Here is an 18,708-nt window from a genome sequence, read left to right as displayed (position 1 = left end):
AATGCATACATGTTAAATAATAAATAGTTTCCCCGATAGCTGAGGATAAATGTTATCAAATTCAAGTAGTTTTCCAAGTTGAAAAAAAAAAAAGTGTTAGTTTGGGTGTGCCTTTATTCTGACTACAGAGACGAATACAGAGCCAGAACTGAGAAAGTTTCAATAACCCATTAACGTCAACTCTTTAGCATACAGGTTTGTAGAGCTATTGTTCCTTAGATGAGGGTTCACACCTGCCCTCATTTTGGGGGTGGGTGGGGAGGTTGACCTCTTTCTGGGTAAAACTGGTTAGCAAATAATATTAAACCAGATGATGACGCAACAATATGCAACGTCTGTTGTAAGAGGGAAAAAACAGACATTCTTCCTACATCAATATCAGAATTTTAAAAAGGCATGCTTAAAATGACTGCACAAGTATAAGAGTAGCAATCAAAGGAGCAATAAGGACACACATTCAATAAAACACACTCAATAAGATATTCTAGGGCTCCATAAATCCTCTGAAGCACATGGTAGCCAAATGCAAACCCACATATGTACTAAAAATAAATTTTCAGTCTTATCAAACAACTCCAAGCCATAACAGTCTTGTGTTGCAGTACTTTGTTGTCTTTCCCTACCTGCAGCACAGAGCTCAGAGTGGTCACTCAGCATAAAGCAATGTAGCAACTCAGCCAGTGTTGAAGATGAAAACTGTAATCTAAGCCTCTGTTTAGCCGTAGAATCAACAAACTAAATCCTGGGCCATTTAGACCCAAAGTCAAACAAGAATGAGCTGTAATGTGTTGTTCCCTAATCAAAACTAATCAGGAAACCAGACCTGGGCAGGTCTGTAAATGTTACTGTTTAAAAGTTAACTGGATCATCATCACAGTGTTTTATTTCCCTCCTTTCAAGGAAGCAGGTAAAACTCCTCAGCTCTCCCAGACAGACAGCTACCTTACAGCTACAAGAACTTTGCCTCCACAAAGCCCAACCCCCCTTTGTGAAAGCACAATAACTTCCCATCAACCTTGGAGGAAGTGATGCAATGCAAGTCTCTGCCTCTCTGATTTGCACTTGAAAGTCAACATGAAAATGCAGATCAGATGCTCAGACACAGTGTGACTTTCTCCTACCTGAGTCAGAATCTTTCTGGTCTCCATTTGCTCCGGCAGTGAAGGGTAGCTTCCTTTTAGGGGCCTTTTCTTTCATCTCTTTGACCCCATCACTGCGATCCAATTTGGGAGTTTTATTTGTCAACACTTTATCCTGCAAAAGAGACAAAATAAATTACTAAGACCTCTTTAAACAGCATAGAGAACATGTGCACAGATGAAGCAAAGGGAAGGCGATTTCAACTCCTGCATATCTGTTAAGAGTAAAACTTAAAATAGACCACAGCAATCTGTGGTTCCTGCAGTCTACTTAATTTTCAGTGCCTTTTTCTGCACCGACTTTTCCAACCTCTGTGGGGTTTTCAAACCATTTTTCCATGAAGTTCTTTCCTAGATTACCTCCCCACAGTCACAAAAAAGAAAAGAAAAAAAACAAAAAAACATGGGGATAAGAGGCCAAGCTGACGCCTGCTCGGTTCTGTGGCCTAAGGCTGCTGGAAACAATCACGGCACCAAACTTATCAGCCATCAACAGATGTAGATACCTTCATGTGCTTCCAACCTGTGCTGCTGTGTTTTAATAGTTTGGATCAAAAAAACAGGAGGATCAGAAAATTTGTGGTTAACCATCTCTTCCTGCATCGTGGCACATGGCACAATGCAAAGTACAACAGCGGATTAAAAGTTGACAACTATGAAATGTTTTAAAGCTTGTATTTAAAACAATGCGTGTCACCAGGCTGCTTCCTGGTGAAGTGAAAGAGGATGTACTAAACAAGCACAAATAAACCAAATTAAACCCCACTTTTCAGCTACTCATTTTCATTCAAACTCAAACGTCTTCATATTTTCTCTCAGCAATAACTTGCAGCTATGTGTTAGATAAGTCCTAATCTTGCAAGGAGACACGGCAGGCCGGCTGCACCACTGTCTGCAACAAAATCATGTGCAAAAACAAAGGCATTGAAAAGTTGGGGTCTGATCTGCTGCTGAGGACACAAAGCTAGCCACAATGTTGAATCAGTTTCTCTGAATAAAGAGGAAGAGAACACATACAGCACAATACTCACTGTTGTCACTGACCCGATTCTACAACTCCATCTAGATATGTGAAAGCAAATTCGTAAGCCTGCTGAACAGCTTCTGCTTTGTCTGGTTTTTGACTTACTAAACAGAATCAGTGGCAACTTATTGAGGATGTTTTTTGTTTTTTTTTTCCTTCCAAGGTAGAAAGATATTAAGGCTGCTTTCTGTCATATTCGTCAATTATTGCACAATCTTAATGAGTGGTATTTTACTTATTTAAAATCTGTTAAGAAAACATAATTGCTTCATAAGGAATCTTTGTTTTTCTTCAAATATTTTCTTTAAACCCCAGAACTGTTGCTGATAGATTACAAAACTACTACGCAAGGTAGTATTTTAGTTTTGTATAACATTCAGCTGTGGATTCATTTTATTTAGTTTTTTTTTTTCCTAGTACTTTGGTCAAAACAATTCTATTTTTGTTTTTATTTTCCAACTGCTATCATCAGTGCAAAATTACTGTTTGAAACATCACAATCATAAATGACTATTTGGATCAAATTTTTGATTGAATATCATATTTCAGGTGACATTCATTATTGAAATATAGCATGCAAGTGTATTTTGCCCAGTTGGATGGTTTCAAATTGCATTTGAAACACTATGTATATTTAGTGAGATGGTAAAGTGCAGAAAAAAGCAGGGAAATTGTAATGATGAAAGTTAAGAGTCAAGACAATGTGGTTTAATTTTAATCTATATCGCCATCACAATATTTAACAAAGTTTACACCTTTTGCTGAAATCGAACAGCTCAACATGAGAGCCACAGAATTACTGCACCTACTGAAATGTATCTTTTGATTCACTTCTAATACGAAGCTTGCGGTTCCTAAGCTGACCCATCAGAACATACCGTACTCAACTATTTGAGAGGGGTGTAGCCTCTCCAGCTTTTGTTTTTAAAGGAAATGCACAAATGTGCAGAAGCAATTAGCACCTTCCAGGCTGGGTCCTAGGAAGATTAAATGACCTTTAATCAGAGACACTTTAAATGCACCCTTCGCTGCCAAGTTTGTGGAAAACAGAACCTTCAAGAGCAAGTTGAAAACAAATATGATAATGTTAGAAAATGTAACGGATCTGCCAGTCTTCTGGCAAATATATTATAATCATAATCATTACTGAAAAATTATGATATGACACATTTAAGGAAATCAACTAGAAGAAATAAACTTTAAGACATTGACTAGAAGAAGTCCAAATGAAACCTTTGCTGTTTTGGAGACATGAGAGAAATAGTTACAAAGCTTATAAATATTTGTAGCTGTTTTGCTACATGGTGAAGATATTTTTGTCCAAGAGGTTTAGGATCATGACAAAGACACACACACACACACACACACACACACTCAACTCAGCTTAATTTCCTGTCCTACCTTCTCTTCTCATTCATCTTTAACCAAAGGCTGGATTTTCTATTATGTGTCAACTCTTCAAGCCCCTCCCACTGTCCTGCCCTGCCCCAGTCATAAGACCATGACGTCATGGTACAGTAGAGACAAACACTGTCTGCTACAGTGAACTAATCTCTCAGTCTACACTCAGCTATACAAAGGCTTCTGCACCAGCACACATAAAATAAGCAAGAGCATGACGGAGATAACTGAGCAAAAGCTACATGCGAGCTGAGAGGACAGCTACAGAATGTGTAAACACTTCTCTAAAGCAGACGGGGGGGGGAGAGAGCACAAAGTGCAAATATATTTCTGTTAAATTAAATGTTAAAGCTTTGAAAAGAGGACTTTCTTTTGATCTTTTTTTTGTCAGATTATAGCCTATTTGGTGGTCTCTTAGCAGTGACTGCTCTTTTAATCTCACAATGTTTTGCCCACCCCCTTGCACCTTTCCCCTCCTTCCCTCTCTCTCTTCCCCTCCCTCCCTTCGTGGCAGAGTCTGATGCAATCCTTTGCAGAGGGCTGTAAATCTACGCCTGCATAAGCAATGCCTCTCTTTGCCAGTCAGTGTCGGCAGGTTAACTGTTGATGGAAACCATGACCATCATCGCGCCGTGCAAAACATTTTGTCGATCCGCACGGTAAAGTTCTACCCGCGTTCAATTAATGGGGACACCGTCCCCATTCTAGTTCACATTAAACAGTGAAGGTGTCTGATGTGGCAGAGCTCAAAGTGTACCTGTGAAATCTGCCTGGAATATATTGTTTTTCTATGAGTTACTCATGTTAAAAAAAATTCAAGCATGAAAAAGACGTTACATAACTGTGTTAATAAGGATGTGGTAACGTTGAGAATTGAGCAACAGACAAACATAAAAGATTGCAGGTGCTATACGTTGCATATGATTTTGAAAGCATTTATTCAAGCATCTACTGACAGATTAACGTGGATGAAGAAGAAAAAAAAAATACAGATCTAACTGATGATATCAACTTTACATGCGAATTACGAGTAAGCAGAGACAGACCAACTGGACATGCAGGTAGAGATCGTCTTTTAAGCTTTACTTTTTTATTTTCTCTGTATTATACAAATGCTGATAACATATGGTTTTACAGAGCTTTTTAATAATTACCTGCAAATTAAATGTTTTAAAACATTAACTTTGCATGGTTAAATGCAACACTGACTGAAATTCATTCAATGCAGAGTAGAGAATAAAAATTAAAGACATTAATATTCGGTACAATCTTTTAAAGTGACCAATTCTACAAGATCACACCATTTTATTCTCATGTGGCAAGCTTCTGCTTTCTTGGACAACAAGCCGTAGTTATTTTTGGATTAGGCTGTCTCAGTGCTTTCTGTCTGTTTATGTAATAACCCAGCCAGACGTTTTAAGAGAAGTATACCGTCTCAATCGGCACATCCAACACCAAATTGCACTCGTCAACGCATAAGATTTGAAAAGCAGCAGTAGCCAGAGAAACATCCCAACTCCATAGTTAGAAAACAGTCTTACAAAATACTAATTTGTATTCCGACAAACTGCGACGATAATGAAAATGCCGCAAGTTAATTTAAATTTGGTCAGCGAGAGTCAACAGCCATCCCATTCCTTTGCTGGTTAGATGCTGAACCCTGCATGCGTTTGGTGACCCGACACCGTCTCAAGTGGAATAAATCTGGCGAAGTGGCCGTCTATATGGCACTTAATGGATGAAAAATGTGCACGGGAAGACAAAACAGGGAAAGAACGCAGACAGTGTGGTGAAACTGCAATGGAACTATAATCATGTAATCACTGGATGTAATTCAGGGTAATTCCCAGGTTATTTTCTGATATTCGCCAAAGGTTTCTGTGTAGTCAAGTGTTATTCAAGACGGGGCTTAAAAGAACAAATATTTTCTTTAAGACTTTTGCTGACCAATAAAAAATTCTTGCTTACATCTGGGGACAGCTCCAAATCATAACACTTTAAAGGGTTTTCCGTACCTTTTTCCCACCCTGCTTTTCCACCATGTCGGTGTTGAGTGGGAAGTGGTCCAGCTGGGGGGTTTTAGAACCCCCACCTTTGGGCATCGTTCAGATCTCCCCACGCCAAGCTTCATTCACGCTGCCATTGCATCGTCATCGACAGTCTGTGAAAAAGAGAGAAACAGAAAGAAATTGTAAAAGGAGGTTAGCACCTGGGTGCGACATGACTATTAACTCGTTCACACAATGCAGTCATCAACACTACGCTAGGAAAAGCCACAGACGTTCTTCAGAGTTTCTGTACAATTCAGGAAGTTAAATTTGAGAGGCTTTAAAGACCTTTGTAGGACATGATTTGCACGTTCAAGTCAAAAGAATTACAAAAGAACTTGAGTTATTTATTGATAATCGTTTGGATTCATTTAAAACTAAAGTTTGACTTTTTATAAGTCAATTCGTTACACATAGTATATCCTCAAGTTGGTTTTTGTTAGATCTGGCATTATTCTCCATCGCTTTTATATCTAGTCGACCCAGTTTTGCCCCCTCAACGTTTTTTTGTTTTTTTTTTGTTTTGTTTTTTACCCATAATGGCTACTGGCAACACATTTAGGTCAAATATTAAAACCCTTATTTGAAAGCCAAACCATCTTAAATGCAAAGTTAGCCATGGTGAAACTGAGCTGATAGTAGATAATATATCAAGAACATTTTGAATTTAATGCCCTAAACAAAATACCAAAAAAACAGTCTCATGAGAAGAACTTGCAGGTTTACTGAAAAATGTGAATATTTTAGTTTCATCACAGTTTATGAAACCTGAATTGTTCAGCAGGCAGTGCATTTCTCAAAACAAAAATACAAAGCAAAAAAAACAAAACACCCCACTAGAATTAATATATATATAAAAAAATAAAAAAAATAAGTAAAATGGAGATATCTGATGTACAAAGAAATACTTTTTAGGAACCTACAGAATTAAATCTATCTCAGTTTGCCCAATTTTAAGGTGGCACAAACAGCAACACATCAAAAATAAAAATAATTCAAGGATAAATAAACTGAATGCTCTAATGACAACTGGGCAGCCCATGCAACATGTAGTGTAACCCCATGTTTTGGGATCCAAAGCAAAATCAAGACAGCCAAGGAATGTCTTCAGAAACATGACAGGCATGTCTAAACAAAAACCCAAACAGCCACTTACAGCCACAGCAAGCCAATCTTTGTAATTGTGGGCTTTAGTATGTACCAATTTACAACATACCTACCATTTTCACTGAAAAAGTTGGGCCACCACATCAACACCACCAATAATTCTACCTGCTTAGGTTAATGTGAGCAGTTTCCAAAGCAAAATATGCTTTGTTTTCAGCAGCATCTTTTGTGGGGAGTGGTAGTGCAACACAAGAAAATGTGCATTTCTATCTACCTCCTTCCTGCATGCACCTCTGCTTCTCAGGGCCATGAATTACTCATACAGTAGCTCTCTAAATTCTCCTTTCAATAAAACATTTTCTTCTCTGCGTCAAAGTATGATCGTCTCCTTGACTGAGTGAGTGAACAGATGAGACCATGGCAGCATTATTTTTCCTCTACTGAGACACCAGCACTATCATCCCTGGCGCCACGTTCACATCCCGCCCTTCCCCCATCCCGTTCCCTCCACTCTGCTTTATCCTATTGAAGGAACGCTATTTATATCCTTCCAGTCAAATCAGTCACTTCAAGGGAGTCAGCAAGCCAACCAGATCAGCTCGGCTAAAGTGGACGACAGATTCGCCCCATTTACTGTTGTATGAAAGAGAGTCGCAGCAAACCCCGGGCCCCTTTCCTCTCTTCTGTGCTTCATTGTTACTCCCACTGTGTTACTGGTAGGCAATCAACTTCACGTCCTCTAAACTCCCACATCTCACCACAGCAAACAAAGTGGCAGGAAGGTCGTCTACTCTGAGAAATAAACAAACCTTGCAGCAACACAGACGCGCACCTCAAACTAGGTCAGCTGGGCTTCTAGAACAATAATGCGCACTATTTTGGGACTACTATGATTGATGGTTCTAGCAGCGGAGCATTTCGCTGATTTGCGAAACACAAGAAAATGATGTTTGCAAGTAGGCAGTCGCACAGAGACACACACGGAGACGAACCCCGGTCAAAACCACAGGCATCATTTCCTTTGTAATTCTATCCCAGTCAAGACTTACAAAATATCTGCTGACACCGTGAGTCTTTGTGTACACTGTATGCGCCGAAGCCGATTTCCTCCACATGTATAATTCTGTGCAAACGAGTGAGGTGGACATTTGAGAGACCCCCGCCCAAAGGAAAAGGTAGTCTGATTGTAATTTGTCAAGTTGGATTTATTTTTAGCTCTTCAACTTTAAGAAGACAGACATAAAAAGAACACAAGTTATAAATGTGCCTGCCACGTTTTCTTGTCACACAGTGAGACAAGAGTAGGACAAGAGTAGACACCAAAACACTTTGAACAGCTGTTTCCACAAACACTAAAACATTAAAAAAAGCAATTTTTAAAAATTTGTGTCACGCCATTAGCTTTAATCCTAATGCTGGTAATGTGCGCAATTTATGCGATGACATTCAGCTTGTAAAACAAACTGTTTCCATCAAGAAAAAAAAGATTGAGCTTATAGAGACAACAAAATAACTTAAACACTATGGATACAAATAAATTAGTGATCAGTGTACAATGGAAAATGAAACAGTTTAGACAAGACATTTCAATGGTACAAAGCAACTTCATATAAACTATGAATGAGACAATAATAGTTCATGAATCTTTAATTTACTGCAACTACAGCTCCTAGATTCAGTCAACAGGAAGAGGCTTGATGCTTGGCGTTGGTCAGATTAGCGATGTTACCCAGCAGGACGAAGTAAAGCAAGGTGAGCTAGAAAGACGACCTTTTACAGAGAAGAGCAGGACCAGCCAGTTCTGCTTTTATTCTCGTCCAAGACTAAACAGTTACTTTCATTTATGCATCGTATTCCTTTCTCCCTACACCTTCTCTATCCTCAGTGCCACTCCCTCTGCGGTCAGACAGAGGCCAACACTTCAGCATATTGCAGCATACTCTGTGTACTCTCACAGATGCACTGGCACACACCACAGGCTTACTGACGCTGGCATTATACTTCACTGCATGGGTGTCAACGCGGAGTTAGTTCGAAACCTAACGCAGTTTACTGAAAGAGCCATTCTCTTGCCATCTGACAACCAGGAAATATTATTTTTTCCAATAAACAAATCTATGAAAGGAGAAAAAAAAAGGAGAAAAAAGGAGAAAAACAACTAGACACATTCTCCTAAAATAATGTCAGGGTGTACAACAGTGTATCATTCTGGATCCATTTTATCATCACAATGATGAAATTGATCCTTAAAGCTGTAGCTGACCACAGCTACAGCTTTAAGAGAAATTTAGCTATTTTTGTAGTCATTCATTGCAGCTTTGCACATCACTAAGCCCTCTTGGATGAACTTCTTTGCTCGTGGAAGTCCTTTTCTGAAAATATTGTGGAGCTTTTTGCTATTTTTCTCTCAGTAACAGAGAAATTCTGCTGAATCTTTTAATTCCTGTTGAACACGTTGTTACTGCTTTGTTTATCCAGTAACACGAGCTGCCACTGGCTGCTAGACTTTATCAGGAGGTTTACTTTTGTGATTTCTAAAACTATTAGCCTCGCCGTAAGAAGCCATAGCCTCTCAATATTGATCTTGCGAGAGACAACATGCACAAAGGTCAAATCTACAGAACTATCAAAATAAAATGGTCTGGAGAAAGGAATCAAACTAAATGAGCATAAATCATTTTTTAAACGGTCTCTCACTCTGGGTCAGATGGCTGCACAATCATTGGGAAGACTGCTGACTTGACAGATGTCCAGAAGCCGGCCATCGACACCCTTCAAAGGATTATTTCACTTTCTGAGGTAACTGGCAAGAAATATTACATTCAATACAATGTAAAAATTTTTTGAGTTGTACCAATATAATAATTTAAATAAGATAAAAACAAGTTGACTTAAATATGATCCCATAGCCTCTTTTCTCATCATTTTGATAAGGAAGCTTTCCTGACAGGGCTTTCAAAGACAATGTTATCACTTCAGTCTACAACTTAGCCGTTTCAGGTTCCTGTGTTACTAAAATGGGGAAAGCCCTAGTTTTCCAGTTGAAAACCTGAGGACCAATATTAACAGCAGGAATCATGATATTGCCACAAAAAAAAAAAAAAACAACTTCAGCCGTGAGACACAGCTGATTAATAATGAGGAAGGGAAAGACGGAGCAAAGACCAAAGCTCACAAACAGAGTGTAGAGAAAGAGAGAGGATAAAGGCGCAGAGATGAAACCCTCTTGTTTGCTCTGACCCGAAGCCACTCCTAGCTCATAACACTCGCTCATTGTACACACAAAAACACACCTCAAATTTTCCACACTGACAGCTGAACAACACAACAGCTGCAAACAGGGATGGGCATGTTTCTCTGTCAGGCATGGCTTGTGTTTTTGTGTGAGTACCAACCGACCCTACTGTATATTGCACAATCAGATACGAGTCAGCAGAGCGCTCACTGACAGCCGGCCGCTATATCTGGGTAAAAATGGTGACAACAATGTTGTGCAGGTCAAAAGTCGCATTCGACTCCCCTTGTCAGACTTTCACTCTCCAGCGCCTACTGAGAATTATAATGTAAAGGAACAAAGAAGACCTTTGAGCTTTTTGTTTGTTTAAATGAAGCAATGTGCTCATATTTTATTTGCCAATGTATTTAATACATGATGTCTTAGGGTTACCATGGTATTAAAATATTACATTATCATTAAACCCTAAGTTTGTGTTTACCCTACAGTCTATTGACATGCTATGAGGGGAACAGTCTATAGAAAGAGAGCAGCAGCCGCTAGCTCTCCTGTTTAGCGTGCAAATAAAGCCAGCCTGGCTCAGCTGCTGTATCCTGGCAACCACAGCCCAGCTTGGCTGCTCAGACCTTGACCTGGGCCCATTCACGTTATTATATGCCTGCGTAAAGATGAAGAGACGGACACATCAACGCACACACACACAAGTGTAATGCACAAACATGAACTCAAGAGATGCATTAGTACAAAAAATGTGAGAAAGTATAAAATGAACTCAGTTACGTGGTTTCACAGAGAGCTGTATTAAAGCGCAATGATGATCTACAAATCGAGGTTAAGTTTCAACAAACTTTTTTTCCTTTCACTTTGGTATGTGTAATATAAAAGTTGAAACATGCAATAAACCTTGTCTAACTACTCTGCATTCCCTGAAAGAGAAAAGATATTTTGGCAAAATCAGAATGGATAATCTTCCATATATGCTGCAGATATTCATACAGGTACAGGAGACATGGGAATCCGAATGTGAAATATATTTGCCATGTGAGTGAGTGGGAGTGGTCCTATTATCTGTTAGACTCTTGGAGAGGAGAGAGCCCAAGAGCAACCGAGGAATGAGATGTGGGGAGGAATTCAATCACTTGTTCTGATTTTCTATTCTAAGCACGTCCACTTTTCCTTACACCTCTCTCCTCCATCCAATAACAGCTCAGGGCTTGCTGCCTGCCTGCCTGCCAGTCTGGTAAATCATGCTGTCTTTGCCAGTGACCTCGCTAAGATAGTGGCAGGTCTGTATATATATATGAAGCTCGGCTGCAGGAAAGGCCAGAGACAATCTAGTGCTTTTTGGCGCTTTCCTCTCCAATCCCTCGGCTTCATCAGCGCTGTGACTCATTCTCATTTCTTCCCGCTCGCCTCTCTGAGTACTTCTTTCTCATCTGCCTTTCCCTCTATTTTCAACATCTCTCTCGCTCTCACCCTCTCCTCTCTCACAGGCAAAAGCCTGACATTGCCACAGCAACGTGTGAGGACACACACATGCACATACAAAGAAAGCCTGTTGCCTAGCAACTAAAGGATGAGACAGATGCAGGCCTATCAGAGAAGCAGGCGAGAAAGCTGTGTACAGAAAGAGAGCAAGCCTATTGACCTATTAACAAACATCTCCAACACTGTAAAGGGGCCTGCAGAAAGCTGGTCCTTTACATGCATGTCGGTGCTATTCAGAACAGTGGTGAGTCAAGAGGATGTGCAGTTTTAAGATGTCTGTGACAAAAAGCCTCAAAACAACTGTAATCATTAGATGCACCTGGTGCTCCACTTCCATGCTCTTACTTTCATCTGAGTGGAGACCCACTGTAAGGACTACTACAACAAAGTCAACCACTAAATGCACCTCCTAAGAGGATGGCTGAAATCAGAGAATAAATACTCTGCAAGGCGATTTAGAAGCAGCTATTGACATGAAAAACACTGTTTGCATGCCAATACACAGTAACTAAATGTTTATTTACGTCTAGCTTTATCCTTGAGCTTTGAACACACCAAGCAGTTCAGTGAGTTTAGTTTTTCGAGAGAAAAATCACTGTTATGTCGATTAGGGATGAGCATTCTGTCCCAAATACATTCCAGTACAATCTTTTCTACACACTCTGCTTGTACCTGGTCGGACCCTGATCACAACTGCCTTAGTTCCTTCTGGCTGAGATTCAACAAAGTGTTGAAAATAATACCAAAGGTGCAACACACTGATTGCACAGTGAACTCATCATGTTCAAGAAACCACTTTGAGATGATCTGACCCTTTTTTTTTTTTTGACATGTTGCATTATCCTGCAGGAAGTAGCGATCACAAGATGGGTACACTGTTGTTAAAAAGGAATGTGCAAGGTCAGCAACAACACCCATGTAGGCTCTGGGGTTTAAATAATGCTCGGTTGGTACTAAGAGGCTTAAAGTGGGCCAAGAAAATATTCCTCACACCATTACACCAACACCAGCCTGTTCTGTTGACACAATAGAGGAAATATCTATGTTTTCATTCTGGTTTTCCAATTTGTTACTGTGTAGTTTTCAGCAACACATTTGAATCATTGTCTTAGCTTCCTGTTCTTGTCTGACAGGAGTGGATGGTGATTTAATTTCCTGCTGCTGTAGCACTTAAGATTTAACGTGCATTCAGACAGGGCGTTCTGCATGCCGTGGTTGTACTGACGGGTTATTTGAGCTCCTTTGTCATTTTCAAATCCTTTTCTGTTTGACCCAACCACCACTACAGCTGTGCAACTAGTCAGTGTGATCCATAAATTTCAACATTCAAGTCAGTTTAGTTAATTTGTGTGAGAACGCTTGATTCAATAAAACAAAACAGTAGATCACAAAACACATGGTGTGCAAGATTTGCTAGTCAGTGATTTCTGCACCATTGAGCAACGCAACAAATCTATTCAACCAGATGGGATATAAACATGTCCTAGGTCGCCAGCGCTCGGAGATTTAGTAAGTTTCATTCCAGGAAAAAGGAAAAGTGCTCTTTCAATAGTTTTTATAACTCAGCTCAGACCTTGGTGACAAACAGGAGAGTTGTTTATTTTTATGTCCTTTATTTGACTAAGTAAATTCTCAGTTTATTTTAAGGGAAGATTCAAAATACGGGCTGCATCATGGAACATTTTATGTTCAGTGAAGGAGGGATAATTTTCAATGACTGTGATTTGAATGTTTTTTTTTTTCCATCATCAGGTATGCTACTGACTGGATAGTTTCACTTTTTAGACTATACTCTATCAAACTAAGATATGTTTGGAATGGAATTTGATCCTGCATTTCAAATTTATGAAATTTGTGCTTTTCATGCAATATCAACGTTCAGCCTGTTTGAGGGAGACTGACTTCAGCAGAAACCCACGTCCCATACAAGTGACAGCGTCCACCGTGTTAAGCAGCGAGAGATTTGGAAACACTGATTACACATCAGAATGAGAGAAGTGAGGAAAATATGCATTTACCAAAATTGATCCTGTCCTAAATCTTCAGATATTATTCTTAATAATAATATCTCTCCATTTTCTGATATTATACAACCTAAGTGCCAACGTGCATTTCCAATAGAAAAAAACACAAGTGTTACTTCAAGGACATGGGAAAAAAAAAACTGATGTGAAAAACAGAAGTAGACGTTTAAATATGCTTTACAGTAAATTGATGAATACATGGACTTCAAAGACAAACGACAAGTGGCAGAGATACCAAGAAAACAAGTGGCAACAACAAAAAAACATAACAAAAAAAAAAAAACAAAAAACAAAAGTTTATTTTCCAAGCGGTCTCAGAGGAGCAGAAAGTCCAAGTACAAACGCTGGAATCATTAGCTAACAGAGCGAGCTGCATCCATTAATCACTCCCACATAGCTCACGGTATCCAGCTGTGTTTAAACAATCAATCTGATTTCTTTTAAGTTGACTTTAAAAATGTGTAGGAAATATGTGAAGAGGCACTAATAAGTAGATTCTCTAGGGATTTCTTTCATTCACCTATTTAAACAGACCATTTATTACAGCTGTGAGCAAGAGGTCACTCAGCAGATTCCATTCTTGAAATCATGGCTATGTGTTAAACTCATTTCCAGAGATGATGTGAAGACCAAATCTTGACATGTATGCCATGTCTCACTCTGAGCATTATTATGCCCTGACATGAGAATATAAATGACTGAATTCGGACCGACTGAATGAATGAGTGTGTTCGTGTAACTGTTGTGTGTGCGTGGTAGTAAAATGTGAGGCACTGTGGCTGGATCCTACATTAATTAAGGATTATGTGAGGAGGTAAAAAATAAATGCAGAGCAGAGGGAGCAAGTCTGGATAGATAATGAACAGTGTGAGAGAAAGGCAAGGGAGGAGAGGCACAGAGGGTGGAGATGACCTTTCCACAGATGAGCATCATTATGTCTCAGAAAAACGCACACAATCAGACAGAAGTAAAAATTTGCCAATATACAAAGAATGTCCAGTGTTAAACCACACTGTACATCACAAATAAGTCAGATAACATTGCATTCAAAAACTACAGCAGTGCAGGAAAAACAAAGTTTTGAAAAATGTATTTGGAACTGAAATTGGCTACACTAGCATTTTCAGATATCTTTCTCAGCAAGATATGATGTGTTCGCAGACACTTTGACTAAAGGAAATATTTTAAAAAGCAAAGATAATAATCATAATACATAAGAAATAGCTTTTGGTCCACTGTTGGCATTTGCACCTACTCTTCTACAGACAAACACTTGACTGCTGCCGTATGACTTCCTGCTCAGTGTGGTTTGAATTCTTACTGAACATTTTTAGTTTTTAGATAAACAGTTCTTTCAAAACATTACAGTACAGATGGAGAGGCAGTAACAAAAAGAAAGAGATGGAGTCTTGTGTAAAAACAAGAGACTTGGAGAATGGGGCTGCAGTAAAAGTAAACAGTAGCATGGGATAAGGAGAGTCTATTGCTGCAGACATGTGCCAGTATAACAGATATCACCAAAGCCCTAAAACCGTAATGATCAGTTTAGACTTTACAAACATGTTTAATCCCAAAGACAAGACGGATACATCAATGCTCTCTGATTCTCTGGTTCGGAAAAGTTTAGCCCTGGATCAGGAAAACAGCTGATGAAATCGACTAGGCAAACAAGCCAGCAATGTTGTTCCATAAACAAGGAAACCGCAACAGGTCATCTGATACATAATCATAATTTAGAACTGGTTCAATAAAAGGAGCAAGCTACAAGAGTAGTATTAATTAACAAATGCTTCCGTCTGAACGTCAGAATTAAAAAGGTTCTTCTTTACCTAGCAGAGGTAAGAGTCATATGAAAACTCATGTATTGGTAAAAGCTTCCAAACATTTCTCTGCACTTCTGTTTGTTATTACAGAAATTAGTAACTGCGGCTGGAGGCTGATCTGGGAAATATGTAGAGGAAAAGCAAAGACCTGAAGCAGACAAAATGCTTCACAAGCACACCGACCCCCATCACAACGCATCCACAAACATCTAATCTAATAGACATTCAATATAAAACCCAACTGGCTCGGCCCAAGAATCAGTCTTCAAGCCCACTACACAGACGTGGGTGAAGCATAGCTGGGACCGAGCAGAATGTTAATGCTGTCCTGGTGCAGTGGGGTGAAGGGAGGCAGGATCCCAGATGAATTATAAATCACTGGGCAGGGCCGGATGAAGGGATGGAAGGATGAAAGGCTCGTTACTGCTGTGCTCTGCAGACAGCTAAGGTGTGGGGCGGTGCCTGCTTAAAGAGGGGGCAGGGAACCAATGCCACTGGAGCACCTGGCAGCATGTGGACTTTTGCTAATACTCATCGCTTCCTAATAACATACACATGGAGATCTTAGAGGAGTTGGATGATACATTAGTACATAAATACAGAAATTAAAAGTGTGTGTGTTGCTTACTCAAGCTTATAATATAGTTGATTCAGAGATGAATACCCTTTGGATGCAGCTCACATTTAGGCTGGGCGGAGCTCTTCTTAGCGTCACATTGACTATACAGTACATTGGTGATTGTACCAACATATACAAGGAAAAAGAGTCAATAAAATCAATTCCATGTAAGAAAAAAAAAAGTAATGTGGTGAGATCATTGTTCTCCTTTATATCACATCAATCAAAAAAAAGCCATAGGCTTTGGCTCTTTCAAAATGTGCACAAGTCTTTTTGCACAACTAATGCAAACCACATTGTCAACATTAGCACTTCTACTCTACACAAAAATAATTTTTACACAAATTATATAAAGTAAAAATAACTTTGGATATAACTGTAATTATACACTTAAAAATCAAACCATAAAATATTAAATTCGTTTTTAAGGGTGGTAATATTTGTCTCAAACAGGCATTGAACTAGGATTTTAAAACTGAGGTATTTACAAAAGCATGACTTTTCTGTGTAACGTTACACCACTAATTAGTCCATCCATTACACCAAATGCCAGAGTGGCATAAATACAAGATTTTGTAGTAACTGTGCAATGGCCTCTTTTCAGCGGTAACAACATACATTCATGACTCAGTTAGTGCACAGCTTCCCCAGGCTGAGTTTCAGACCTGGCATTAAAATTCTGTTTGACCATTAACATGTAGACATGTCAAAACGTTCGCTAAGACACAAGCAGATCACCGGATCAGTAGGTCAATGTTTCTTTAAAACCACAAACTAAATTCAGTCACCAGCTGAAATATATTATTTAGACACATGAACACAGTTCATATTCATGCTCCTATCCCAATGCAAGCACACTCACAGTATTAGCCCTTAAGATTTCTCTGCAGTGAAACACCCAATGGACTCTCTTCCAGCGATTAGCAGGTTTTCTACACAACTTTACAGTGAACACGACCCCTAACATGAAACCTACTACAGACAAGGCACTTATTGTTCTTGTGTGTTTGGCAACACATTTTATGATAGCATGACCAAAACGCAAAACAAACAGTAAGAAACAACAAAAACACACTTTTATCCAATGACACCCTGTAATGTACTTCTCAATATTATCGTCTCAGTTAAGTCTTTTTCATGGACAATCTCTAGGCCTCTTTTTGAGAAATATGGTTGAAAATACATGCCCAAAATGAATTGAATGTATCTCAAGAACTACAGAGTTTATTTTAATTGTTTTGGTATCAAAATAAAGGCAAGACTCTAGAGAATATGTTACAGCTCTAAAACCCACCCTGCCTGTTACTGAGGAAAGTGAATTAATATGATACACAGCAGAAATTAAGCAAAATATCTATTTCCGCCAAAAAAAAACCCAGTTCAATATATGAAGATTCCTTTCAAAGCATGTTTACTACATGTTTTGGATGTAGTAAACAACAGTACACAATCTGACCTTTTACTGTGCCAAGTTTCATGGAAAGAAAGTGAATCACATGAGTTTTAGAGAGGTACTACTTGATAAAAATCTAGGCGGACCTTCCAAATTAGCCATTTTGGCACAATTTGTGCCATTTGAACTTTCTCAGTTTTTTTTCTGTAGGTTCTGTTTCAATTATTTATTCTTATAGAATAAATGATTACTTGTCATAGATAAGTAATTACATCTAATAACAATTGTTTTTGGGGGTTCCTTTGAAAAAAAATTTCCTCCTGGAGTCTCTAGTCTGCGCTCTGCGCTCTGCAAGTAAAACCATGCAGTTCTCAATACAGATATGCAAACTTACGCGGGGCGGTTTCTCGGGATCCCATTGGCCAATTTTGATGATTGACACGTCTTTCGAACCGTCAGAGCCAATAGAATCCGAGGGCGTTGACATTAATACGGAAACTAAAGCCATTCACCAATTAGAGGACGGGAAACGCATGTGACGTGCATTGACGGAGTTCGCCTCTACATTTTTATATGGAAGCCCAGGAGGCGGAAGAGGCTCTGGGCAGAGCCGAAAACAGTATGAGATGGACTTAGGGAAAATGGATTATCGAACCAAGTGGAAATATTTAGTCTAATAAGGATTATGACCACGAAACAGCAAAGGTAGGACTGAATTTATGTTTTTCGCTTCGTGAAATTAGCGATTTCTTTTTTTCTTCTTCAGCTGCTGGTTCAGTGAGTTTTGCACGTAGCGTGGTGATTCTGGTATTGTTGGAAACGGCAGAGCTTCGGCTTTACTCTGATTGATAGTTTGTGGGCTTTGGGAATAGTCGCTCTTTCACTGTTGCATTTTTTACCGCGTATGCCTCGTTAGCCTCGTTAGCATCTAATTACGTTTCGTTTTACCAAGCTACTTCGTGTTCAGGCTGGGTGTTGTTGATGTAGAAAATATTGTTTGTATCATTTAGAAGAGCTTTTTCCCGATCTGTGGATATGCAATATGCCTATATTGATAAATGTATAGCATGTTTTTTCAATCGATCTTGTTGCGGCAAGCGCAGAGGACCCAAATTTGGGTCCTCTCGCGACAAACAGGTTAAAGGAGTTGAGTTAGCCTAGTGTCACTATAAGTAGCTAATCACTGCTTAGTCTATGAGCAATGGAACACGATATGGTTAGCATAACATGTGCAGTGGTAATGGAATACTGCATACACATTAGACCAAAACAATCCCTCATGAGAAGCCTGCTGCCATCATCACATTCAGTATCTTCCAAAGTTTCCTTAAAGAAACCTCCAACAAATCATGCAACATTACCAGAGAAACTACATTCAGCGAGAGACTTTGTCAATGCAATATTAGA

The 18,708-nt window shown here is 39.2% G+C and overlaps 1 protein-coding gene across 4 annotated transcripts in view; it reads right to left on the bottom strand.

Moving 5' to 3' along the window:
• Window positions 1-18,708, bottom strand: part of ankrd11 (ankyrin repeat domain 11) — a 239,076-nt gene that overhangs the window by 148,479 nt on the left and 71,889 nt on the right. For 3 of the 4 annotated variants that reach the window (XM_088004248.1, XM_088004250.1, XM_088004249.1), the window contains 2 exons: window positions 5,580-5,725; window positions 1,122-1,254 (listed from right to left, as the gene is read on the bottom strand). The exons of the other annotated variant lie outside the window; for it this stretch is intronic. In XM_088004248.1, coding sequence (XP_087860374.1) covers window positions 1,122-1,254; window positions 5,580-5,666 — 220 coding nt within the window. In that variant the 5' untranslated portion in view covers window positions 5,667-5,725. The remainder of the gene's footprint in view (window positions 1-1,121; window positions 1,255-5,579; window positions 5,726-18,708) is intronic. 4 annotated transcript variants of the gene reach the window in all.

The sequence above is a fragment of the Poecilia mexicana genome, unplaced genomic scaffold (genome assembly GCF_051168715.1).
Source record: "Poecilia mexicana isolate PSO_F unplaced genomic scaffold, ASM5116871v1 scaffold_3, whole genome shotgun sequence".
In the NCBI taxonomy this organism is placed as follows: Eukaryota; Metazoa; Chordata; class Actinopteri; order Cyprinodontiformes; family Poeciliidae; genus Poecilia; species Poecilia mexicana.
Note: the sequence above shows the minus strand (reverse complement) of the source record. Positions and strands in the feature narration are given on the sequence as shown.